This window comes from Propithecus coquereli, unplaced genomic scaffold (genome assembly GCF_000956105.1).
Source record: "Propithecus coquereli isolate 6110/MARCELLA unplaced genomic scaffold, Pcoq_1.0 Scaffold27, whole genome shotgun sequence".
Classification (NCBI taxonomy): Eukaryota; Metazoa; Chordata; class Mammalia; order Primates; family Indriidae; genus Propithecus; species Propithecus coquereli.
This window is the reverse complement of record NW_012148285.1, coordinates 240,385-257,703: the sequence shown is the minus strand read 5'-3', so window position 1 is coordinate 257,703 and position 17,319 is coordinate 240,385. Positions and strand designations below refer to the sequence as shown.

General features: G+C 66.8%; 3 protein-coding genes across 3 annotated transcripts in view; 2 read left to right on the top strand and 1 right to left on the bottom strand.

The window, feature by feature from the left end:
- The first annotated feature begins 5,214 nt into the window (after positions 1 to 5,214).
- On the top strand, positions 5,215 to 6,510 carry LOC105813025 (tryptase alpha/beta-1-like). The gene is made up of 5 exons (XM_012647600.1): positions 5,215 to 5,275; positions 5,404 to 5,575; positions 5,683 to 5,948; positions 6,110 to 6,273; positions 6,346 to 6,510. Exons 1-5 carry the CDS (start codon positions 5,215 to 5,217, stop codon positions 6,508 to 6,510), a joined length of 828 nt encoding a protein of 275 aa, XP_012503054.1.
- A 3,590-nt stretch (positions 6,511 to 10,100) lies between these two features.
- Positions 10,101 to 12,343, top strand: TPSG1 (tryptase gamma 1). Its single transcript, XM_012647496.1, is given in 7 exon segments — positions 10,101 to 10,326; positions 10,573 to 10,725; positions 10,728 to 10,743; positions 11,252 to 11,517; positions 11,813 to 11,953; positions 12,046 to 12,122; positions 12,125 to 12,343. Coding segments are annotated over 7 exon segments (1,098 nt in total).
- Positions 12,344 to 13,033: 690 nt separating this feature from the next.
- Positions 13,034 to 17,319, bottom strand: part of LOC105812931 (voltage-dependent T-type calcium channel subunit alpha-1H-like) — a 7,627-nt gene continuing 3,341 nt past the window's right edge. Inside the window, exons 6-13 of the mRNA XM_012647495.1 lie at positions 17,267 to 17,316; positions 16,988 to 17,121; positions 16,819 to 16,889; positions 16,014 to 16,092; positions 15,234 to 15,355; positions 14,711 to 15,140; positions 14,442 to 14,602; positions 13,034 to 14,032 (exon numbers count right to left, since the gene is read on the bottom strand). Coding sequence (XP_012502949.1) covers positions 13,034 to 14,032; positions 14,442 to 14,602; positions 14,711 to 15,140; positions 15,234 to 15,355; positions 16,014 to 16,092; positions 16,819 to 16,889; positions 16,988 to 17,121; positions 17,267 to 17,316 — 2,046 coding nt within the window. The remainder of the gene's footprint in view (positions 14,033 to 14,441; positions 14,603 to 14,710; positions 15,141 to 15,233; positions 15,356 to 16,013; positions 16,093 to 16,818; positions 16,890 to 16,987; positions 17,122 to 17,266; positions 17,317 to 17,319) is intronic.

Below are 17,319 nucleotides of genomic sequence, written 5' to 3'. Positions count from 1 at the left end.
AGATTTGCTTTTAAGTTTTGTTAGTGGGTGCAGAGAAGCTTAGGGATCATTTTACTCCGCTGCTAAGTCGATAACCTTCTGAGGACACCCCTGACGCCTGTATCGCAATGTTCCTGCACGTGGCTGGTGGAATCGTGAGATATTCGCAGCCCTGTGTGAGCTCCGGGAATCCTTCCGCCTCCTCTCATCCGATGGCTCTTACTCCTGACGTTGCCCCCACCGTCCTCTCATGCACTCACAGCACCTGGCCAAGGACCCCAGGGGACCCCTGCAGATCTCTGGAGCTCTCGGTGTGCGTTCTCTGCGCTCTGGTTTTGTGCTGCACTAATCCTGGCCGCCGTGACCTCTCCAGACCCCGTGTCTGCCTCCCCGGCTCAGCGAGCCCCTGCCCTGCCTGGGTTCCCCTCCCTGCTCCTGTCCTGGAAACTGTCGCTGGTCGCACCTTGCTCTCTGCCCTCCTCTCAGGCACACGCCCCACGCTGCCTCTTGCCTGGTGTCTGTAACCTGCTGTTTCATGCACTTCCCCCGTCGGCTGGTGGTCTGAAGCGGGAGGTCACACTGTGGCTCCATCCTGCCTGAGGCAGGTGTCCCAGCCTTGGGACCCATGTCGTACCACACTGGGCTGACTTCAGAAAGTGGACACCCGCTGGGAACACGCTGAAACCTCACAGGGTACGAGCTCCTCTCGCAACAGAGCAGCCGTTCCGCTCTTTGTGCAAGAGCTGTCATTTGGCTGGAGTGTGACAGTTGGAGAAATTGACATGCTTTCTGTCTCTGTCTCCCTGCTGTCCCAGCCCATACAGAGCCTTGCTACGGGCCAGCCTGTGGGCATGTGGCATCTCTCTCTGAGGGCCGTGTGGCACAGAGCCGCGTGGCCGTGCCCGCTCTGGGAGAGTGCTGTGGACACGGGGTGTGGTGGGTGCACGAGGTCCTTCCCCTCACTCAGCTGTCACCCGGGCTGCGCGGGGGAGGGGCTGTTTGCCACGTGGGAATAGATCCAGCACCTCAGGGGCCGGAAGGATCCCTTCTGTCTGGAATGTTTATGACGATCTGTTGCTGTTGGTGGAGGTTGTTTTTTTAAACAGCTTTACTGAGATGCAATTCACACACCGTTCAGTTCGCCCACTCAGAGCATACGGCGGTGATTTTAGTCTGTTCGCAGAGCGCTGCGACCATCGGGCCGCCCATTTCACAGCATATTTTTCTCATCCATCCCCAGTCTGCCCCGGGCCCTGGTGGCCACGTTCTGCCTCTGCAGATGCCCCGTGGGGACATTCAGTGGTGTCACACAATGTGTATCCTTTTGGGACTGGCCCCTTTCACGTAGACTGTCTTCGGTTCATGCATGTTGTCGCAGGTGTTGATCGAAATTAAGGCTGTTGAGGCAGAAATTTGATAAAGGTTCATTGGAAGCCAAATGAGAGCACGGACCCAGAAGACACAGCAGCAGAGCTGGAGAGTTCCAGCGTCTGCCGGGAGTTGGAAGCCTGTTACAGGGCAGTTTGGGGGAACGGGGGGGACTCCTCACACTGGAGGGTCCCTTTCCTTCAGAAGGTACAACACAGAGCTGCAACCACCGGATAAGGTGGCAACACGCAGGCTATGATGTCTCCGCGCGAGACATTCAGAAAAAACGCCCCGATTCGGAGATAACCCAGCGCCGGTCCTGGGCACTGATCCGTATGTGAACGACGTGGGAGACTCACGGTAAGTCCCTCACCCCGGGACGGGGTGTCACCTTGACCTCCCCACGGCGGGCTAATCTGGAAGCCTGCGCGCTTTCGAAGTAAACTGCCAAATGTGACCCGTGTGTTATCACGTGTCACTGCCTTTTGTGGCCGAGTTGTGTCCCGTTGTCTGGACGGACCACGCCTTGTCTGTCCTTTCACCATGACAGACGTCGGGTTGTTTCCACTGTTTGGCTGTGATGAAGAGCACAGCCATGAACACGTGTGTACCGGTCTCTGTGTGGTTCCGTTTCCCGTTCCCGTGGGGCCGCGCTGGGCTACAGCGGTTCGCACGGCACCGCGGCCGCTCTCTCCACAGCTCTGGTGTCTGGCGTGGCGGAGGTTCTGCGCTCTGTCCAGAAGCGTTTGCTCCAAGACCTCGCTGTCCTCTGCTCCTGATGTAAATTCCTTCCTGGGAACGTCCCGAGTTTAACCTTCAGGGTTTTCTTGGACGTTGTTCTCCAACAGTCAGGATGTCTGTTTCCCTCCCTCTTCCAGTTTCCTTTTTCCTTCCTTTGGTTTCCAGTCGGGCTTGTGTCCTCACCCTGTGAGTCTGTGGTCGCATTCTGGCTTTCACAACCGGTTGTTAGTCCTTCAACAGTTCTGCGCTCAGGGAGAGGCGGCCCCCACCCCTGTCCTTCTGCAGAGGAGAGGAGAGAGGCGGCGGGAAGATCTTGGACAAAGTGGGCCCCTGGGGGCAGGATGAAGGGGCCGCCCTGTCCCACCGAGCTCCCTCCCTCCGAGCGGTGGAGAGTAACAGCCCCAGGCTGGGAGAGTGGAAGTCCCTCTGCAGGAGGAAGGCGCTTCTGCCACCCTGAGACTATCCCCTGAGCGACTGTTCTCCTTCCAAAAGAGTTTCTGCTCTTCCCTCCTACCAGGAAGGACGCTTGGGTCTTAGAGGGAGGGAGGCCTCCACCAGCACATTTCAAGACAGGCCCGAGTCATTTCTTGGTCTCTTGGCTCCATCTCAGTTTGGAAGCTGGTTCTTCTACACTGTCCTGAGATTTTCCCGAAACACCTGCTCACTGAAGTTTCCCCCTCAGATGGGGGCTCAGAGGCTGCCTCCTCCAGGAAGCCCTCCAGACTCTGGTTTGGCTGGAGTCTCTGGCTTCTAAGGCCAAGGATTCTGTCTCAGGGCAGACTGGATTTTGCAGCGCAGCACCCTGCTCACCGTGGAGGCTAAGACAGCCGAGGAATGTTTTAAATGATGCACATTTCACAGGACTGGTAAGCCCCAAAACATGGAGCTTGGGGAGGAGGTGAGTGAGAGAAAAGTAAAACGACCCTGTGAGGACGTTCCTCCCCCCGTTTTCACTCCCCGAGAAGCGAGGCCGGTTGCAGCGGCCCTCACAGGGGCCAGGGCCCCTCACCTGTGCTCAGTAGGTGCAACATGGATGCACAATAGAAAGTCCGCCCCTCCTACCAGCCGTGCCGCAGAGCGGCCAGCTCTCCGCGAGACTGTCTTGAAAACAGGTACGTCCAGGCTGCCCTCTCCCGGGATCCCCGACAGCCACCTGCCCCAGCCCCGATCTCCTCAGCTTCCCTCTGCCGTGCTCAGAGCCACCCAGGGGAGGCCCACCCTCCGCGTTGCTCCTCCAATGGGGGCAGCGCACCCACCGGAGGTGGCCCAGCCCTGCTCTCCCCCCGGGCCCCCGTCCCCCGCAGGTGGCCAGCTCTGGCAGGCTGAGGCTGTCTGGGCACCTGGCTGTGTCGTGGGGCTCTCAGAGGCCCCTGGCCCTGCTCATCAGGGGTCCTGCCTCAGGCCGGTGGGCCTCACTGCCACGGAGCCAGGGCCCCCGAGTCTGGCCCTGCAGTGACCCGGCGCCTGGGCTCCCCACACCCTGGCAGGATGGGACCCACCACAGAGCTCCCTGCTCGTGCGTCCAGGGCCGGACAAGCACAGAGGCCTCAGACAGGACGGGTCCTCCCTGCTGGGGCCTGGGGGCCCAGCAAGAAACCTCCACAGGGGCCCCCCGGGTGCTGGGAACACCCCTCGGGAATCCATTCACTCACTCACTCACTCGTTCACCCCACGGTCTCCGGAGCGCCAGCATTCCACTGTGAGGTCGAGGAGGTCACTGTCTCGCGGCCCTTGCTGGACGCTGCCTGCCGACAGCATCTCTCCCGAGCCCACGGGACACACATGCCCGCACCGTGGGGACGAAGTCTCGGGAAGCTCCGGACATCTGAACCCAGCGACTGCCCGGTTTGTTGTGCGTTTTCGTTATGAACTGGACTGAATCTGTTCGTGCACACGGTCACTTGCATTTCTTCAGCGAATCGTGGGTTTTTGCTGGCGGATGACAAGAGTTAGGATGCTGCATGTACAGCCTGAGGACACCTGCCCTGAGAGGTGCTCTGGGCAGGACCTCCTGGGTCCTATGACCTCCTGGCCTGGCCCTGGGCCCTGCAGGGGAGGGGGGAGGGGTCCTCAGGGCCGGCCCGGATTGGTTCAGCGTTAGCCAATCATAGCTAGGGCATCCTCATGCTGATTGGACTGCCTTCTGGGCCTGAGCCAATAGGAACACTTCTTGGAGGACCAGGTCCCAGAGCCCCTGACTGGGCAGGGCCTGCAGGGGAGGCCTCCGCTGTGCTCCTTGCCCTTTGGCCCTTGTCCCTATGTCCCTGTCCCATCCCCTCACCACCTGGGCTCCTGAGGGTTCCACCTGTGGGCCTTGTTCCTAGAACCAGGCGGGGCACTGGGAGGCCTCCTGGGAGTTTGTTGGGAGAATGAATGGGGACCAGGGTCTCCGAGCAAGAGGGGTCTGGACACCCCCGCCCCTCCCACGGAGGCTGCTGTCCGGGAGGAGTCCCCATAATGTGCCCTGGGTGTGCAGGAGAGCCAGCAGGTCCCCAGGCAGGGTGGGGGTGGGACGAGGGCCTCCTTGGGTGCTGTGTGGGGTCCCCAGGGCCCCAAGAGGTCAGAGGGTGAGGAGATGGCTGGGGCCCTGGTGACCAGCAGGCCCAGCCAGAGTCGGGAGGTGGCAGTCTGCCCTGGACTCGGGACAGGGCCCAGGGGTGGTGGGGCTAGGGGCGTCCGAGGGGGGCAGGCGCTGGCCTCTTGTGCTGTGGCCCCCTCAGTCCTCTGCTCCTCCCTCTGTGGGTGCAGCTCAGATCCCGAGATAACAGGGGGCCGCACAGATGGCAGCAGAGATGGTGCCCGCTGGAGTCCTCCAAGCAGCTGAGTCTGACATGGGTGTGGGGACAGCAGGGTCCCTTCCTGACCAAGCAGACTTGGGCCCTGGGTCTGAGTCACCCACTTCCTCCACGTCTGCACTGGAGGGTGGAGCCCCCCGACCCCATCCGGGTCTGGAAGGATAAAAGGGGAGGGGAGAGCCCGCTGGGCAGAGAGGCACAGGGACAGGCCAGGGTATGGACCCCACCCTCTGTGCCCTGGACAGCCCCGTGGCCCCCGGCTCCCTCCTGCACCCCACACCCTGCAGACCCCGGCCCAGCCCCGCTCATGCCCCCTCCCTGCCCCTTCCAGATGCTGAGCCTGCTGGTGTTGGCGCTGCCCGTCCTCGGGAGCCTGGTGCACGCGGCCCCTGGTGAGTCTTGACCGCACCCTGCCCTGTCCCTGCCCATCACCCCTCACTCCATGCCGCACAGGCCGGGGCATGGGTGGGTCCAGAGGGGGCCAGGGCGCCTAGCACAGGCTGACCTTGTCCCGCCCCAGCCCCAGGCCGGGCCCTGGAGCGAGCGGGGATCGTGGGGGGCCAGGAGGCACCTGGGAGCAGGTGGCCCTGGCAGGTGAGCCTGAGGTCCAATGGCCAGTTCTGGGAGCACATCTGCGGGGGCTCCCTCATCCACCCCCAGTGGGTGCTGACAGCGGCGCACTGCGTGGGACCGTGAGTCTCCTCGGGGCCTGGCGGGTGGGGAGGGCCCGGGGTCCGCCCTGACTCCCGGGTGCTCCTGGGGGCTGCTCAGGTCCCCTGAGGAGGAGTCTCCTGTCCAGGGAAGTCCAGGACCCGGCAGACATCAGGGTGCAGCTGCGCGAGCAGCACCTCTACTACCGCGACAGACTGCTGCCCGTCAGCAGGGTCATCCCCCACCCCGACTACTACACCCCCCCAGCCGGGGCGGACATCGCCCTGCTGGAGCTGGAGGACCCCGTGAACATCTCCGGCCAGGTCCACACGATCACCCTGCCCCGGGCCTCGGAGACCTTCCCCCCGGGGACGCGGTGCTGGGTGACAGGCTGGGGTGACGTGGAAGATGGTGGTACGCGTCAGGGACGGCTGGACGCTGGGGCGGGTGGGGCAGGGCCACAGCATGGCCCCAGGGCCGGGGCCTCCCTCTTGGGGACAGGGGCCGCCAGGCCTGCCCGGGGGTGGGAGTCGGTCGCCCCCTCCTGAAGCTGCACCTTCTCCTCCCACCCTCAGTGCACCTGCCGCCACCGTTTCCTCTGAAGCAGGTGAGGGTCCCCATAGTGGAAAACCACATCTGTGACGCCAGATACCACACTGGCCTCGCCACGGGGGACAACGTCCACATTGTCCGGGACGACATGCTTTGTGCTGGGAATAGCCGGAAGGACTCCTGCCAGGTGGGCCCCTCGCGTCCCCCACACCCCGCCCTCCCGGGCCGGACAGCGAGCCCTGACCCTCGCCCTCCCCAGGGCGACTCCGGAGGGCCCCTGGCCTGCAGGGTGAAGGGCACCTGGCTGCAGGCGGGCGTGGTCAGCTGGGGCGACGGCTGCGCTCAGCCCAACCGGCCTGGCATTTACACCCGCGTCACCCACTACGTGGACTGGATCCGCCGCTACGTCCCCAGGGAGCCCTGAGCCAGGTCCCCAGGGCTGCCGCCGGGTCAGGGGAGAAGCCAGCTCCCTCCTGTCCCCAGCATTGCTGCTTTCCACCCAGGTGGGGTCCACCCCCAGCACAGCTTCCCCGTCCTCGGTCCTGACCCTGTCTCCTGTCCGGAGCCGCCTCCCCTGCCCCACCCGAGCCCCTGCCCCATCCGGAGCCCCTTCCCCTCTGCTCCCTCCCACCCTGCCCTGCTCACGCGCTGACTGTCTGCACACTGTCTCATTAAAGTGCATGAGAAGCAGGCACGGCTGTCACTGTGTTCCTGGTGTGGGTGTTGCTGGGGAAGGGGCTCCAGGGCACGGCCGGGTGCAGCTGCCGGAGCTGCAGGGTCCCCGGTCCCCGAGCCCCAGCGTGTCACTGTGGGACGGGGCCTCCTGGGACCGAGGGCTGACTCCTCCCTCACAGGCGTCCTGCACTCGGGGACTCGGGGCAGGCAGAGCAGCACGGGGGACGGACGGTTGAAAGTTGATCACAGAGGACACCAGGCACCTGTGCCCGGCCCAGAGCCAGCAGGGCCACCGCACCCCGCAGCCCCGCACCCTCCCTGCACTGTGGGCTCCAGCGTGGGCTCTGGGCTTGTCCCGCACGCCTGGGTGCACCATAGTTTTGTTTCTCCTGGGGTTGTCGTTTGTGTAACTGCTCTGATTGTCACACCCTGAGACCTGCTTTTTTCACTCAGCACTAATGGCCTTTTGTTAGAAACTCTACCGCTTCCATCCCTTTGCTGGCGTGAATAACGCCGGGCTGCTGGCCGTCTTCCTAGAGCTGCTTCATCGAAGATCTCCCTTAGGGCAGAGTCCCAGAGGACGCCCATGGCAAAGCCACGTTGTTTCTAGAAAGACTGTTCCCAGCAATCTACCCGGTCCCAGGTCACAGTGCTCACTTCGTCCCTGGCCAGCACTGGGCACAAATGACACATCCCGTGCTTGTGCGGTGATGCGCAACGGGGCAGAGGTGACGTGTGCTATGTGGGACACGGTGCGATGCTCGTATCACCCGCTGCGTTCTGGGAAAAGCGGAACGCACGAACACACTGCGAGTCTGCAGCTCTTGCGCCAAGCAGCCCTGCGCGGTCTGCGCCGTTTCATCCCGGAGCCGCAGCTTTCCCGCGTCTGTGAATTGCCTCTGCCGCTCCTTTGTCCACAGCTGTTGGGGCTTTAAGTTTATTTTCATTGTTCTGAGATTTTTAATTAAATCAATCCATTACCGGTTGGTCTTTAGCAGTTGCCGAAAACCGTTTCGGTTGCCTTGCGGAGGTGGGGGTTTGTGTTCGCAGATGGAGATTTTAGCTGTTGCGGACCCAGGCCCAGGCCCGCTCCCACCCCGAGGCCCCGATTGGGGAGTGTCCTGCTCCCCGACTGGAAACTGCAGACCCCAGGGTCCATGCCCAGTGGGCTACGGGAGACCCCGCCAGGCCAGGGGCATTGCCAGGGCCAGGCCCCCGAGCCTCCGCTTACCTCCCGTCGCAGGCTGGCGTTGGGGCTCCTTTCTGCACAGCAGGCCTGGAGCCGGGGCGTGGTGCTCCGCAGGGAGCCGTGCGGTGGGGGGATCCCCAGTGCCGGAGGCACATGGAGCCGGGACCGGTGAAGGCCCAGAAGTCCCTCCTGTGGGGACCCGGGGATGGCCTGGAGCTCAGGACTCAGAGCACCTGGTTCCATGAAGACCCTGCCCTCTGCCCCCTGCACTGGGCCCGGGTAGAGGGGACCCGGGCGGGGACTCCTGGCCCAGACCCTGCCCCCACTGTGCAGGGCTGACCGCGTAGCTCCCACCCCCGCCAGCTACACCGGCCCAGGTGTGCGGCCGTCCTGCGGGAGGAAGGGGCCCTGCCACAGAGGGTGGGCTGATGTCGTCCTTGTCGGTCACCAGGTCAACATCTAACTGGGGTTTGGAGGCTGGGCTGCCGACCGCCAGGTGCTGGCCTGCAGGAGGCCAAGTGTGGGCCCCGTGAGGCCACGTCCTGGTGGGTGATCAGGCAATGCCCCCTCGTGCCTCAGTTTCCCCACATCTAAGGGGGAGTGTCCCTGACCTCGAGGGTCTCAGCGGGACCCTCCAACCCTGGCCTGTGACTTGGAGCTGGGGAGGGCAGGAAAGGCCCAGCTGCCCGGGGCCCCTAATCAGCTGGGTCATCAGGCCCTGGCCACAGAGAGGACGGTTAGGAAGGGCCGGCCCGGCTGGCAGCCGTGTGATGGTGCCCATCTGACCCGTGGTGGGGACCTCGAGACCCGCTGGCGGATGTGGAGACAGGGACATCTCGGAGGGCGGGTTGTCACGGGGACCTGAGCTGTCTCCACAGGGGTGTCTGGGCCTTGGCCTGGGAACCCTGAGACGGGGCTCATAGAGGTTGAAGGACAGTGGGCCAGCGTGTCCCTTGGGAACCAGGGAGAGCTTCCTGGAGGGGGCGGCACTCATCCTGGCCCCACCCTGGGGAGGACAAAATGCTGGTTTGCAGCCAGGCACTGGGTGGTCTTTCCCTGCTGTGGTCTGAGCGGGAGCCCCTGGGCGGGCTCGGTGGCCGGGCTGCCGTGTCCACATGGGGACAAACGGAGGTGACAGTCCTTCCCTGTGCGTGTGCACAGGAGCAGGTGGGTCCTGCCCATGGTGCCGTCCTCCTCCTGGTCCTACCTTCCTGCCCCGACAGCAGGGGTGCGGCTGTCCCTGCCGCGGCCCACACCCAGCGGGCCCGAGGCTCAGGTGGCCGCTCCTCCTCCGCCCTGCGTGGGCTGAAGCCACGGCCCCGGGCCCCTGTGGCCTGCTGCTCCTGGCCGTGCTGGGTGCGTGAGCGGCCGGGCGTGCTGCGGGGCGTGCGCTGAGGGAGCGTCTGCTCTTGCCGGGGCTGGGCCTCCTCCCGGAGCCGGGTGTTCACGCATTTCCAGTGTCTCCCATCAACCCTGGGGTGGGAGCCTCACGGCCTGGTCCCTGGGCCCGGGGAGCTTGAGCGCTGGCCGGAGCTGGGGTGAAGCTGGGGCGGGACAGAGAGGGACACGTGCCCAGGCCCCGCGTCGTCGCAGGGCCTGTGTTTTCTCTGCACAGCCTGCGCCTGGGTGCTGGGCGGCCGCCATCGGTGCCTGGGGGCAGAGGCCGGTCACAGGTGCGGTCGGGGTGGAGGTGCCGGCAGCCCTAGGCCCTGGATCCCAGGTGGGGGGAGGAGGCCCCAGGCAGTGCTCTGTGCCTCCCAGCTGCCATTTATGGCCCATGGCGGGTTTTACCCTGCCACCAGTCCTGGCCCCACCTGCTTAGGACAAGGGATCCACCCAGGGCCACCCTGAGGCCTGGTGGGCGTGGACGCCCCTCCCCCAGGCAGCCTCCCACCCCCTCATCCTGGGCCTGCCCGTCTCCTTCCCGCAGGTGTCTCCCGTGGGGTTCTGTAGCCAGGTGTGTCTCACGGGGGTGGGGCGGGGGCAGGGGAGGCCTGGCAGGAGCCCAGAGGCGACACCGCGTCCTCCCCAGGGGTCACATCACGGGGCCCAGGGAGGCCGCACAGCTCCTCATGGTGGTTTCCACTCGGGCCTCGCGGCCGGGGCCCTCCCAGCTGTGCTCTTCCCCTGCGGCTGTGTCTCGTATGGAGATGCTTCGAGACCCTGCAAACCACGTGCTTGCCCCAAACCCCCCTGCAGTCTCACCGCCAGGGAGGACCCTCGCCTCGGTCCTCATCACGGCCTCTGGGGCCACTCCCCACACCGCCCCGGCTTCCTGGGTCTTTCTGGCGCCCGTTTTGGGGCCTCTCCTCCGAGCCCCTCCCCAGCACACCCCCCTTTCCTGGCACAACGAGCTGCCCCGGCCCCCGCATCCCTGTTCGGCGTCCTCTGTTACGATTTTTGGAACATGGTGCTTAGAAACCAAGACCTGGGCGCCAGTGCTGCGTGTGGCTGCTGGGGTGTTGTTTCTTTCGGGGGCTCCCAGCAGATGGGGGGCTGAGAATGGAAGAGGAAAATGCCGAGGTGGTGGGGAGGGCTGGCCAGGGAAGGCTTCCTGGAGGAAGAGGCAGAGGGCCTCTCGGGATACCCCACTATCGACCCCTCCTCTTTCTTTCGGCTTAGGGTGTGGCCGACCCCAGGTTTCAGATGTGGGGGGCCGAATCGTGGGGGGACACGCTGTCCCAGCCGGCACATGGCCCTGGCCGGCCAGCCTCTGTCCGCGGAGAGTGCACGTGTGGGGAGGGTCCCTGCTCAGCCCCCAGTGGGTGCTCACGGCCGGCACTGCTTCTCCGGGTGAGTGGGGACGGGGGTGCAGAGACTCGCTTGGCCTTTGACTCACTCCTGAGCTGGAACCCTCTGGGCCTCAGTTTCCCCTTCAGTGGATAGGGAGGCAGTGTGTGGCCCCAGGGTCCTGAGGGCATGCCACCCACCACGCCGGCCGGTGCCGCCTGGGGAGTTTCCCAGCGCCCAGAGTGAGGCTGCTGCTGTCTGCACAACACCCCTCCCTCCCTCCAGCTGTCACTTCTTCCCAGGGAGTGAGAGCCCGAAACCTTCCCCCTGGCCAAGTCCCCTGGGCTGAGGTGTGTCACTGGCTACCAGTCGGGCCGACAGGACCCCCAAGGTGGGGCCGTGCTGGACTTTGGCCCCGGTGCCCAGAGTGGACCTTCAGCCAAGGAGGGAAGGGTTGGTGGGGTCCTGGCGGGGGTGGGGTCTGGGCAGGCTCCGTGCTAACCTCGTGCCTCTGCAGCCAGCCACCCGCGGGGCGGTGACGCCCCCATAGCCTCCTGATCTTCCCTGCCAGGTCCCTGAACTCATCCGACTACCAGGTGCACTGGGGAGAGCTCAAGGTCACTCTGCCCCCCAGCTTCTCCACCGTGGGGCGGGTCATCCTGGACTCCAGCCCCACAGGGCCACCGGGGTCCAGTGGGGACATCGTCCTGGTGCAGCTGAGTGCCCCCGTGAGCCTCTGCAGCCAGGTGCTGCCCGTGTGCCTGCCAGAGGCCTCGGCCGACTTCCGCCCTGGGACATGGTGCTGGGTGACCGGCTGGGGCTACACGCAGGAGGGAGGTGAGGCGCCCCCAGCCACCACTCTGCCCCCGTGGGGATGTGGGGACGTGCGGATGAGGAACTGGGATTGAGAGACCTGCTGATGCCATCGCTCCTCCTGGTGGCCTCGACAGCTGGCCAGGGCTGCCTGCATCAGCTGCCCCATTCCCAAGTCCACCCACGTGGACCCACAGCCAGTGTGCCAGTCCCTGGGGTCACCGTGGTGCGGGGCTTGCATCTGGGCAGGACCCACAGGTCGCCCGTGCCGGCGCGGGGCTGGTGCCCAGCCCCCCTGAAGCCTGTCTCCCCGCCCCAGAGCCCCTGCCGGCCCCACACAGTCTGCAGGAGGCGGGAGTCTCCGTGGTGGACACGGACACCTGCAACCAGGACTGCTCCAGCCCAGAGGGCGGCGTGGTCCAGCCCGACATGCTGCGCGCCCAGGGCCCGGGGATGCCCGCAAGGTGCACAGGCCGGGCGCGGTGCAGGAGGCAAGCCCAGAGCCCTAGGATGGACCCCACCTCCCAGTGTCCTGGTTTCCCCTTCTGCGCCCCCAGGATGACTCGGGAGAGCCCCTGGTCTGCCGGGTGGACGGCTCCTGGCTGCAAGCCGGCACTGTGAGCTGCGTGAGGGCCGTGCCGCCCGGCCGAGGGTCTACACCCGCGTCACTGCCTACGTGGACTGGATCCGCTGCCACATCCGGGCCTCAGAGGGCTCAGGGTCTGCCCGCCCCGGGCCCCACGTGCTGCCCCTCCTGGCCGGCTTCTTCCTCCCTGGACTCCTCCTGCTGCTCTCCTGCACCCTGGTGGCCAAGCGCTGGCTGCGCCCAGCCTGGGTCGCCCCCCCATAACCCCTGACCCTTGACCCCAACAGCAGTGATCCAAGGAGTTTCTTAAATAAGTTACTGTTTATTCCGTGTGGCTCCCTCCCTCCCCTTCCCTCGAGTTTTCTGCCTGGGCTGTTGCTGCCGCGTCCAACCTGAATCACCCCACAGACGGACGTGGGCTGAGGCCCGGACGGACGGAGGGGCAGGCCCACTCGCACGGGGGCCGGGGCATCTTATTGCATGGGCCGAGGTCCCCAGCGACTCGGCCGCTGCCCAGTCACGGATGTTTCCGGAACGTCTAGGGAGCGGGAGGGCACAGTGGGGGAGGGAGAGTGAGGGGGCGTGGCGGAGGGACAAGCTCTCAGACCGTGAGCGAAGGTGACGCTGCTTCGGTGGCCTCGGGGACCACGCCTGCTACCAGCCAGGGCACCAGGGGCCCTGGTGTGTGCTCCCTATAAAAACGTGGACCCTGAGGATGGTGCGGTGCCTTCCTCCTCGTGGCGGGTGTCTGGTCCTCGACCTCGGCGCGGCCTCTCACCCAGGACTCCTGACCCGTGGCCCGCGCAGCCTCGGGCAAAATTTGAAAAACCCAAACCTGAGTCGAGGCCACGGCGGCTCGCGGGACTCCCCGCCTCTCCCGGGCTGACGGCCTCCTGGCGCCTCTCGCCCCGCCGGGCAGCCCAGCGCCAAACCCCGAGCGCGCGAAGGTCCGAACTACACAGGCTCATCCGCACCCTCGCCCGGGGTAGGGGTGGCGGGGGGAGACCCCAGCTTCTTCATGGGGGGCTGGGGGACAGTGAGGTACAGCCCCCGCATCTTCTCTGGGGGGTCACCAGAGGGCACAGGAGGCTCTGTTTCTTGGGGTTCCAGAGGTGCCGCGGCCCCCGAGGAAGCTCTGGGCTCTGGGGTCAGGCCGTGGCCACTGTGCAAGAAAGGGTCTCCCCCGGGGCCCCCCAGGTCCAGCGGCTTGAAGGCAAAGCTGGGGACAGTCAGATGCTCCGCCCAGCAGGGGGCCGGGCCCCACCGCTCCCCCCTGGCGGCAGGGTCCCCTCCAGCACCCGGGCCCTCCGTGGGCTCCAGGGCGTCCCTGTGGGGCGCAGCCTCGCAGGACGGGGTCCTGCGCCTCAGGGTGGTGGTGCCCTCTGCCGCGGGGGGCCGGGTGGAGCCCTCGTCCTCCGCGGGGGGGTCTACAGAGATGCAGGGGGGGCTCATCTTCTTCTTCCTCCGTGTGCCCAGGGCCGGCTCGGCCTCCAGGCCCCGGGCCTTTGCCTCCCCGGACTCCAGGCCGTCCTCTGCTCCACCTGGCTCCGCCGCGGACCACCGCTGCTCTTCTGCGCGGCCCGGCCTGTCCAGGAAGCCCTGGGCGTCCACGCTGCAGCGCCTACACGGGGTCCGCTCGCCACCCGACACCCCGGGGCCATGGGGCTCGGCCGGGGGCGACCAGGCGTGGGCGGCGCCGGTGATGTGGCTGACTTCCTCATCCGCTGGGTCCGTGGCCTCCGCGGCCTCCGCCTCATCTCTGCCTGGTGCCGGCGGCTGGCTGGAGACGCAGTGCTGTCCAAATGTGTGCTTCCGGGTGCGGACGCTGGGGGGCCGTGAGGAGCCCCCCAGGGACACCTGCCTCACCGGGGTCTTCTCAGGCTCCTTGGAGTCCAGGGCACTGTCCCCAGGGCTGTCACTGCGCCCCTCCAGGGACTCGGTGTGCATGGCCTCCTGCAAGGGCACGAGGTCAAGGTGAGGCGTGGGACCCCAGGGAGAACCCCTCCCACCTGGTGCTGGGGACACAGTGAGCTGGCAGCTCCTGCTGCGGATGTCACTGGCCCCGTCTCACACCCCCTGTGGGTCTCCCGGGGACAAGTCTGCACCACCGCTCTGTGAGCAATGGCAGAGGGAAGGGCCCGGGAGGTCTGAGCTTCTGTGGGCAGAGCCTGCCGGGCCCCAGGAGGCCTCGAGGGTCACAGAGCTGGGGCCCAGGCCACCTCTCCATCCCCCACTAGCCTCCGGGGCTCCAGGCCCTGAGACCTGCCAGGAGGCAGACAGAAAACTCCGGAGCCCCGGGAACACACAGCCTCCCTCCCCGGGCCCCACCTCCTCCTCAGCTGCAAGGTGAGGCGGCTCCTACCTGTCTGCAAAGCGGCCGGCTGAGGCTGGGGGAGCGGGCGTTGCCCCGAGGGGACGGGGCGCGGAGAGTGTCGCTTCCCCTGGCCGGGGAGGACGCTGCCAACGGGACCTGGAGAGAGGCGCAGGGCTCCGGGGGCGGCGAGTGAGCAGGGGTGGCCGAGCCTGGGGCAGGAAGACGCCTGAGCCGTGCGGTCGCCCTGTCCTGCCACTGCCCACCGGCCCCCGTCCCCGCCTGCGCCTTGTCTCCTGCTGCCCTGCCAGGAGCCGTACCCGCGAGGGTGCCGCCCACCCGGGTCTCCGTCTCCACCTCCTGCAGCGGGTGAGGGTGGCGGGCCGAGGCGGGCGCCACGGGCCGGAACATGTAGCTGTCGTTGGGCAGCGAGAGCATCCTGGACACGGACACCTTGCGCACGGCCAGGAGGCTCGGGGCGTCCGGGCTCTCGCGGGGCGAGGGAGGCGCGTCCGCGTCGGGCCCGGCCGGGGGCTCCTGCGCCATCTCCAGCTCGATCTCGGCGTCCATCTCCGCGTCCTCTCGCGCCTCCTTGTTGCTCTCCTCCAGGTGCTTCATCAGCACGGCCACCACCACGTTGACCAGCACGAACTGGGCCACCAGCACGAAGGTCACGAAGTAGACGGGCGACAGGGCCGGCAGGTAGCTGAGGCAGTGCCTGTCCTCGTGGGTGCACTCGCGCAGCGTGTCCTGGGGGGGCGGCCGCGGGGCTGGGTGTCGCCGCCCCTCCCTGGCCCCCTCCCCTCGGAACACACGCCGACCGGAGCTGCAGCCACGCGGTACCTTCATGATCCCGTTCCAGTTGTCCCCGGTGGACACGCGGAACAGCGTGAGGAAGGCCATGCCGAAGTTGGAGAAGGTGGCGTGCCTGCTCAGGCCCTCGCACGGGTTGTCCTCGCTGCACTCTGCCGGGGGGCCGCCTGGTCAGCTGCCCGCAGGGGTGCTGCACGCACCGGCCTCGCACACTGCCCAGGGACGCAGGGCGGGGCCGCAGGGGCCCTGAGAGGAGCCGGAAGCGCCTGCGGTCCGTGACTGTGCGTGCGGGGGCCGAGCGGAGCCCACGCCCGGGCGTCTGGGGCGCTGGCTGGCATGGACCCTCCAGGTGGGCACACACTGGGCTGGGACGGCCGCCACAGCGCCTGCCAGACCCGGCCACCGAGGCCCTGCAAGACCCCACAGGCAGGGAGGGGACCAGTGGGGCCTAGGCTGCCTGGGAAGGGCCCCGCCTGCCCTAGCGGGGGTGGTGGTCTTAGAAGTTACGGGGACAACCCAAAGGACACGCAGCCAGCACCACCAGTCTTCTAGAAATCACGCGGGGCTCAGGGGAGTGTGTGCGTGTCTCCGTGTGTGTGCACGTCTGCACGTGTGTCGTAAGCCGGGGAGCTGTGCGACCGAGCGTGTGCAGGTGCTCGTGGGCACCTGCTGTGACGTCGGCCCCACACAGCGAAGGGCAGAGGGAACAGGGCCGGCCGAGGACTCCAGCAGGCCTGTGGCCCCCCAGCCTTGGGCGGCCTGTGGGTGGACCCCGCGTCTGCCGGGGGTGCGTGGCGTGGCCCCACTCACCGAGCCTCCCGAATAGCTCCACTCCCAGGGCAGCATAGATAAAAAACAGGAGCATGAAAAGAAGGCCAAGGTTCCCTACCTACACGGAGAGAAGCAGAGGGAGGTCAGGCGGGCGGCTGCAGCCCCTCGGGCACCGGGCTCTCCCGGCCCCGGGGTGGAGCAAGTCCCCAGAGATGGGCTCGGGCCCCTGCTCTCAAGTCCACGTCCCTCCTGGGCCCCCTGGGGCTCCTTGTCCCCACCAGGGGTCAGGGTCCCTCCCCCACCCCCAGCCCCGCCCCTTGCCACGCCCACTCTTCACCCCCGACATCCGGGGACCCCCCCACTCAGCCTGCCCGGCAGGTTCTCCTGCTCCCCAAGGCCAGGAGGGTCTCCCTGAGGCTCTGGCCTTCCCTGGGCAAGGGTCGCCTCCAGCCCTGGCCTTCGCAGGCAGGTGCCACCCCACCCTGCCGGACACATGCACACCCTGTCCGGCAGGCCCCCTGACCTGGCTGCCCCCTGCCCTTGACTATGGCATCGAGCTGGGTGTGGCCAAGCCCTAACCCTCCCTCCTGCCCCTCCCTGGATGCTTAGTGCTTGACGGGGGACCCAGGAGCGCTTGGGAAGGCCCCACAGATGGGCTGGGAGGCCACTGGGGCAGACACGTGGCGGGTGGACGGGCACGCCAACCCGCCCGTGGCACAGCGCAATTGCCGTGTGACCGCCTGGCTAGACCACGTGTGCATGCCTGGGTGACAGGAGTAAGGCCCCCGTGGCCGTGTCCTCTTGGGGGCGCCGTGACGCTGGCCCGCGGCGGTGGCCGACCTACCTGGGGCAGGGCTTGCACCACGGTGTCCAGCAGGGCGCGCATGCCCGTGGCCATCTTGAGCAGCTTCAGCACTAGCGGGAGCCGAGAGTCAGCGCGGCTGGCCCCTCGTCCCGCAGACCCCCAGGCTGGCGGCCCGGCCCTGCAGCCCAGGCGGGCGCGTGGCACCTACCGCGGGCGATGCGCAGCACGCGCATGATGCGGATGATGGTGGGGTTGACGGGCAGCGCGGCGCTGGTCTCGATCTCCTCCAGCGCGATGCCCACGATGGACAACAGGACGATGGCCAGGTCCAGCTGGTTCCACCTGCGCGGCCACGGGCGGGGGCTCAGCCCCTCCCTGGCCTCGCACACGCCCCCGGGGCCCCCGGTGCCCCCACTCGCCTCACACCTCGCAGACCCCCAGGAGGATGGCCGCGGCTCCCACCTGCCCCCCAGGGCCCCACCCACACCTGTCCTTGAAGAACCGGCGGAACCCAAACGCCACGAGCTTCAGCGCCGCCTC

Bases quoted from the DNA above. Each gene is read 5' to 3' on its own strand.
- LOC105813025 (XM_012647600.1), top strand. From the start codon at position 5,215: ATGCTGAGCCTGCTGGTGTTGGCGCTGCCCGTCCTCGGGAGCCTGGTG. The intron at 5,576-5,682 runs GTGAGTCTCCTC...TCTCCTGTCCAG, and splicing joins GCGGCGCACTGCGTGGGACC to GGAAGTCCAGGACCCGGCAG. The intron at 5,949-6,109 runs GTACGCGTCAGG...TCCCACCCTCAG, and splicing joins GGGTGACGTGGAAGATGGTG to TGCACCTGCCGCCACCGTTT.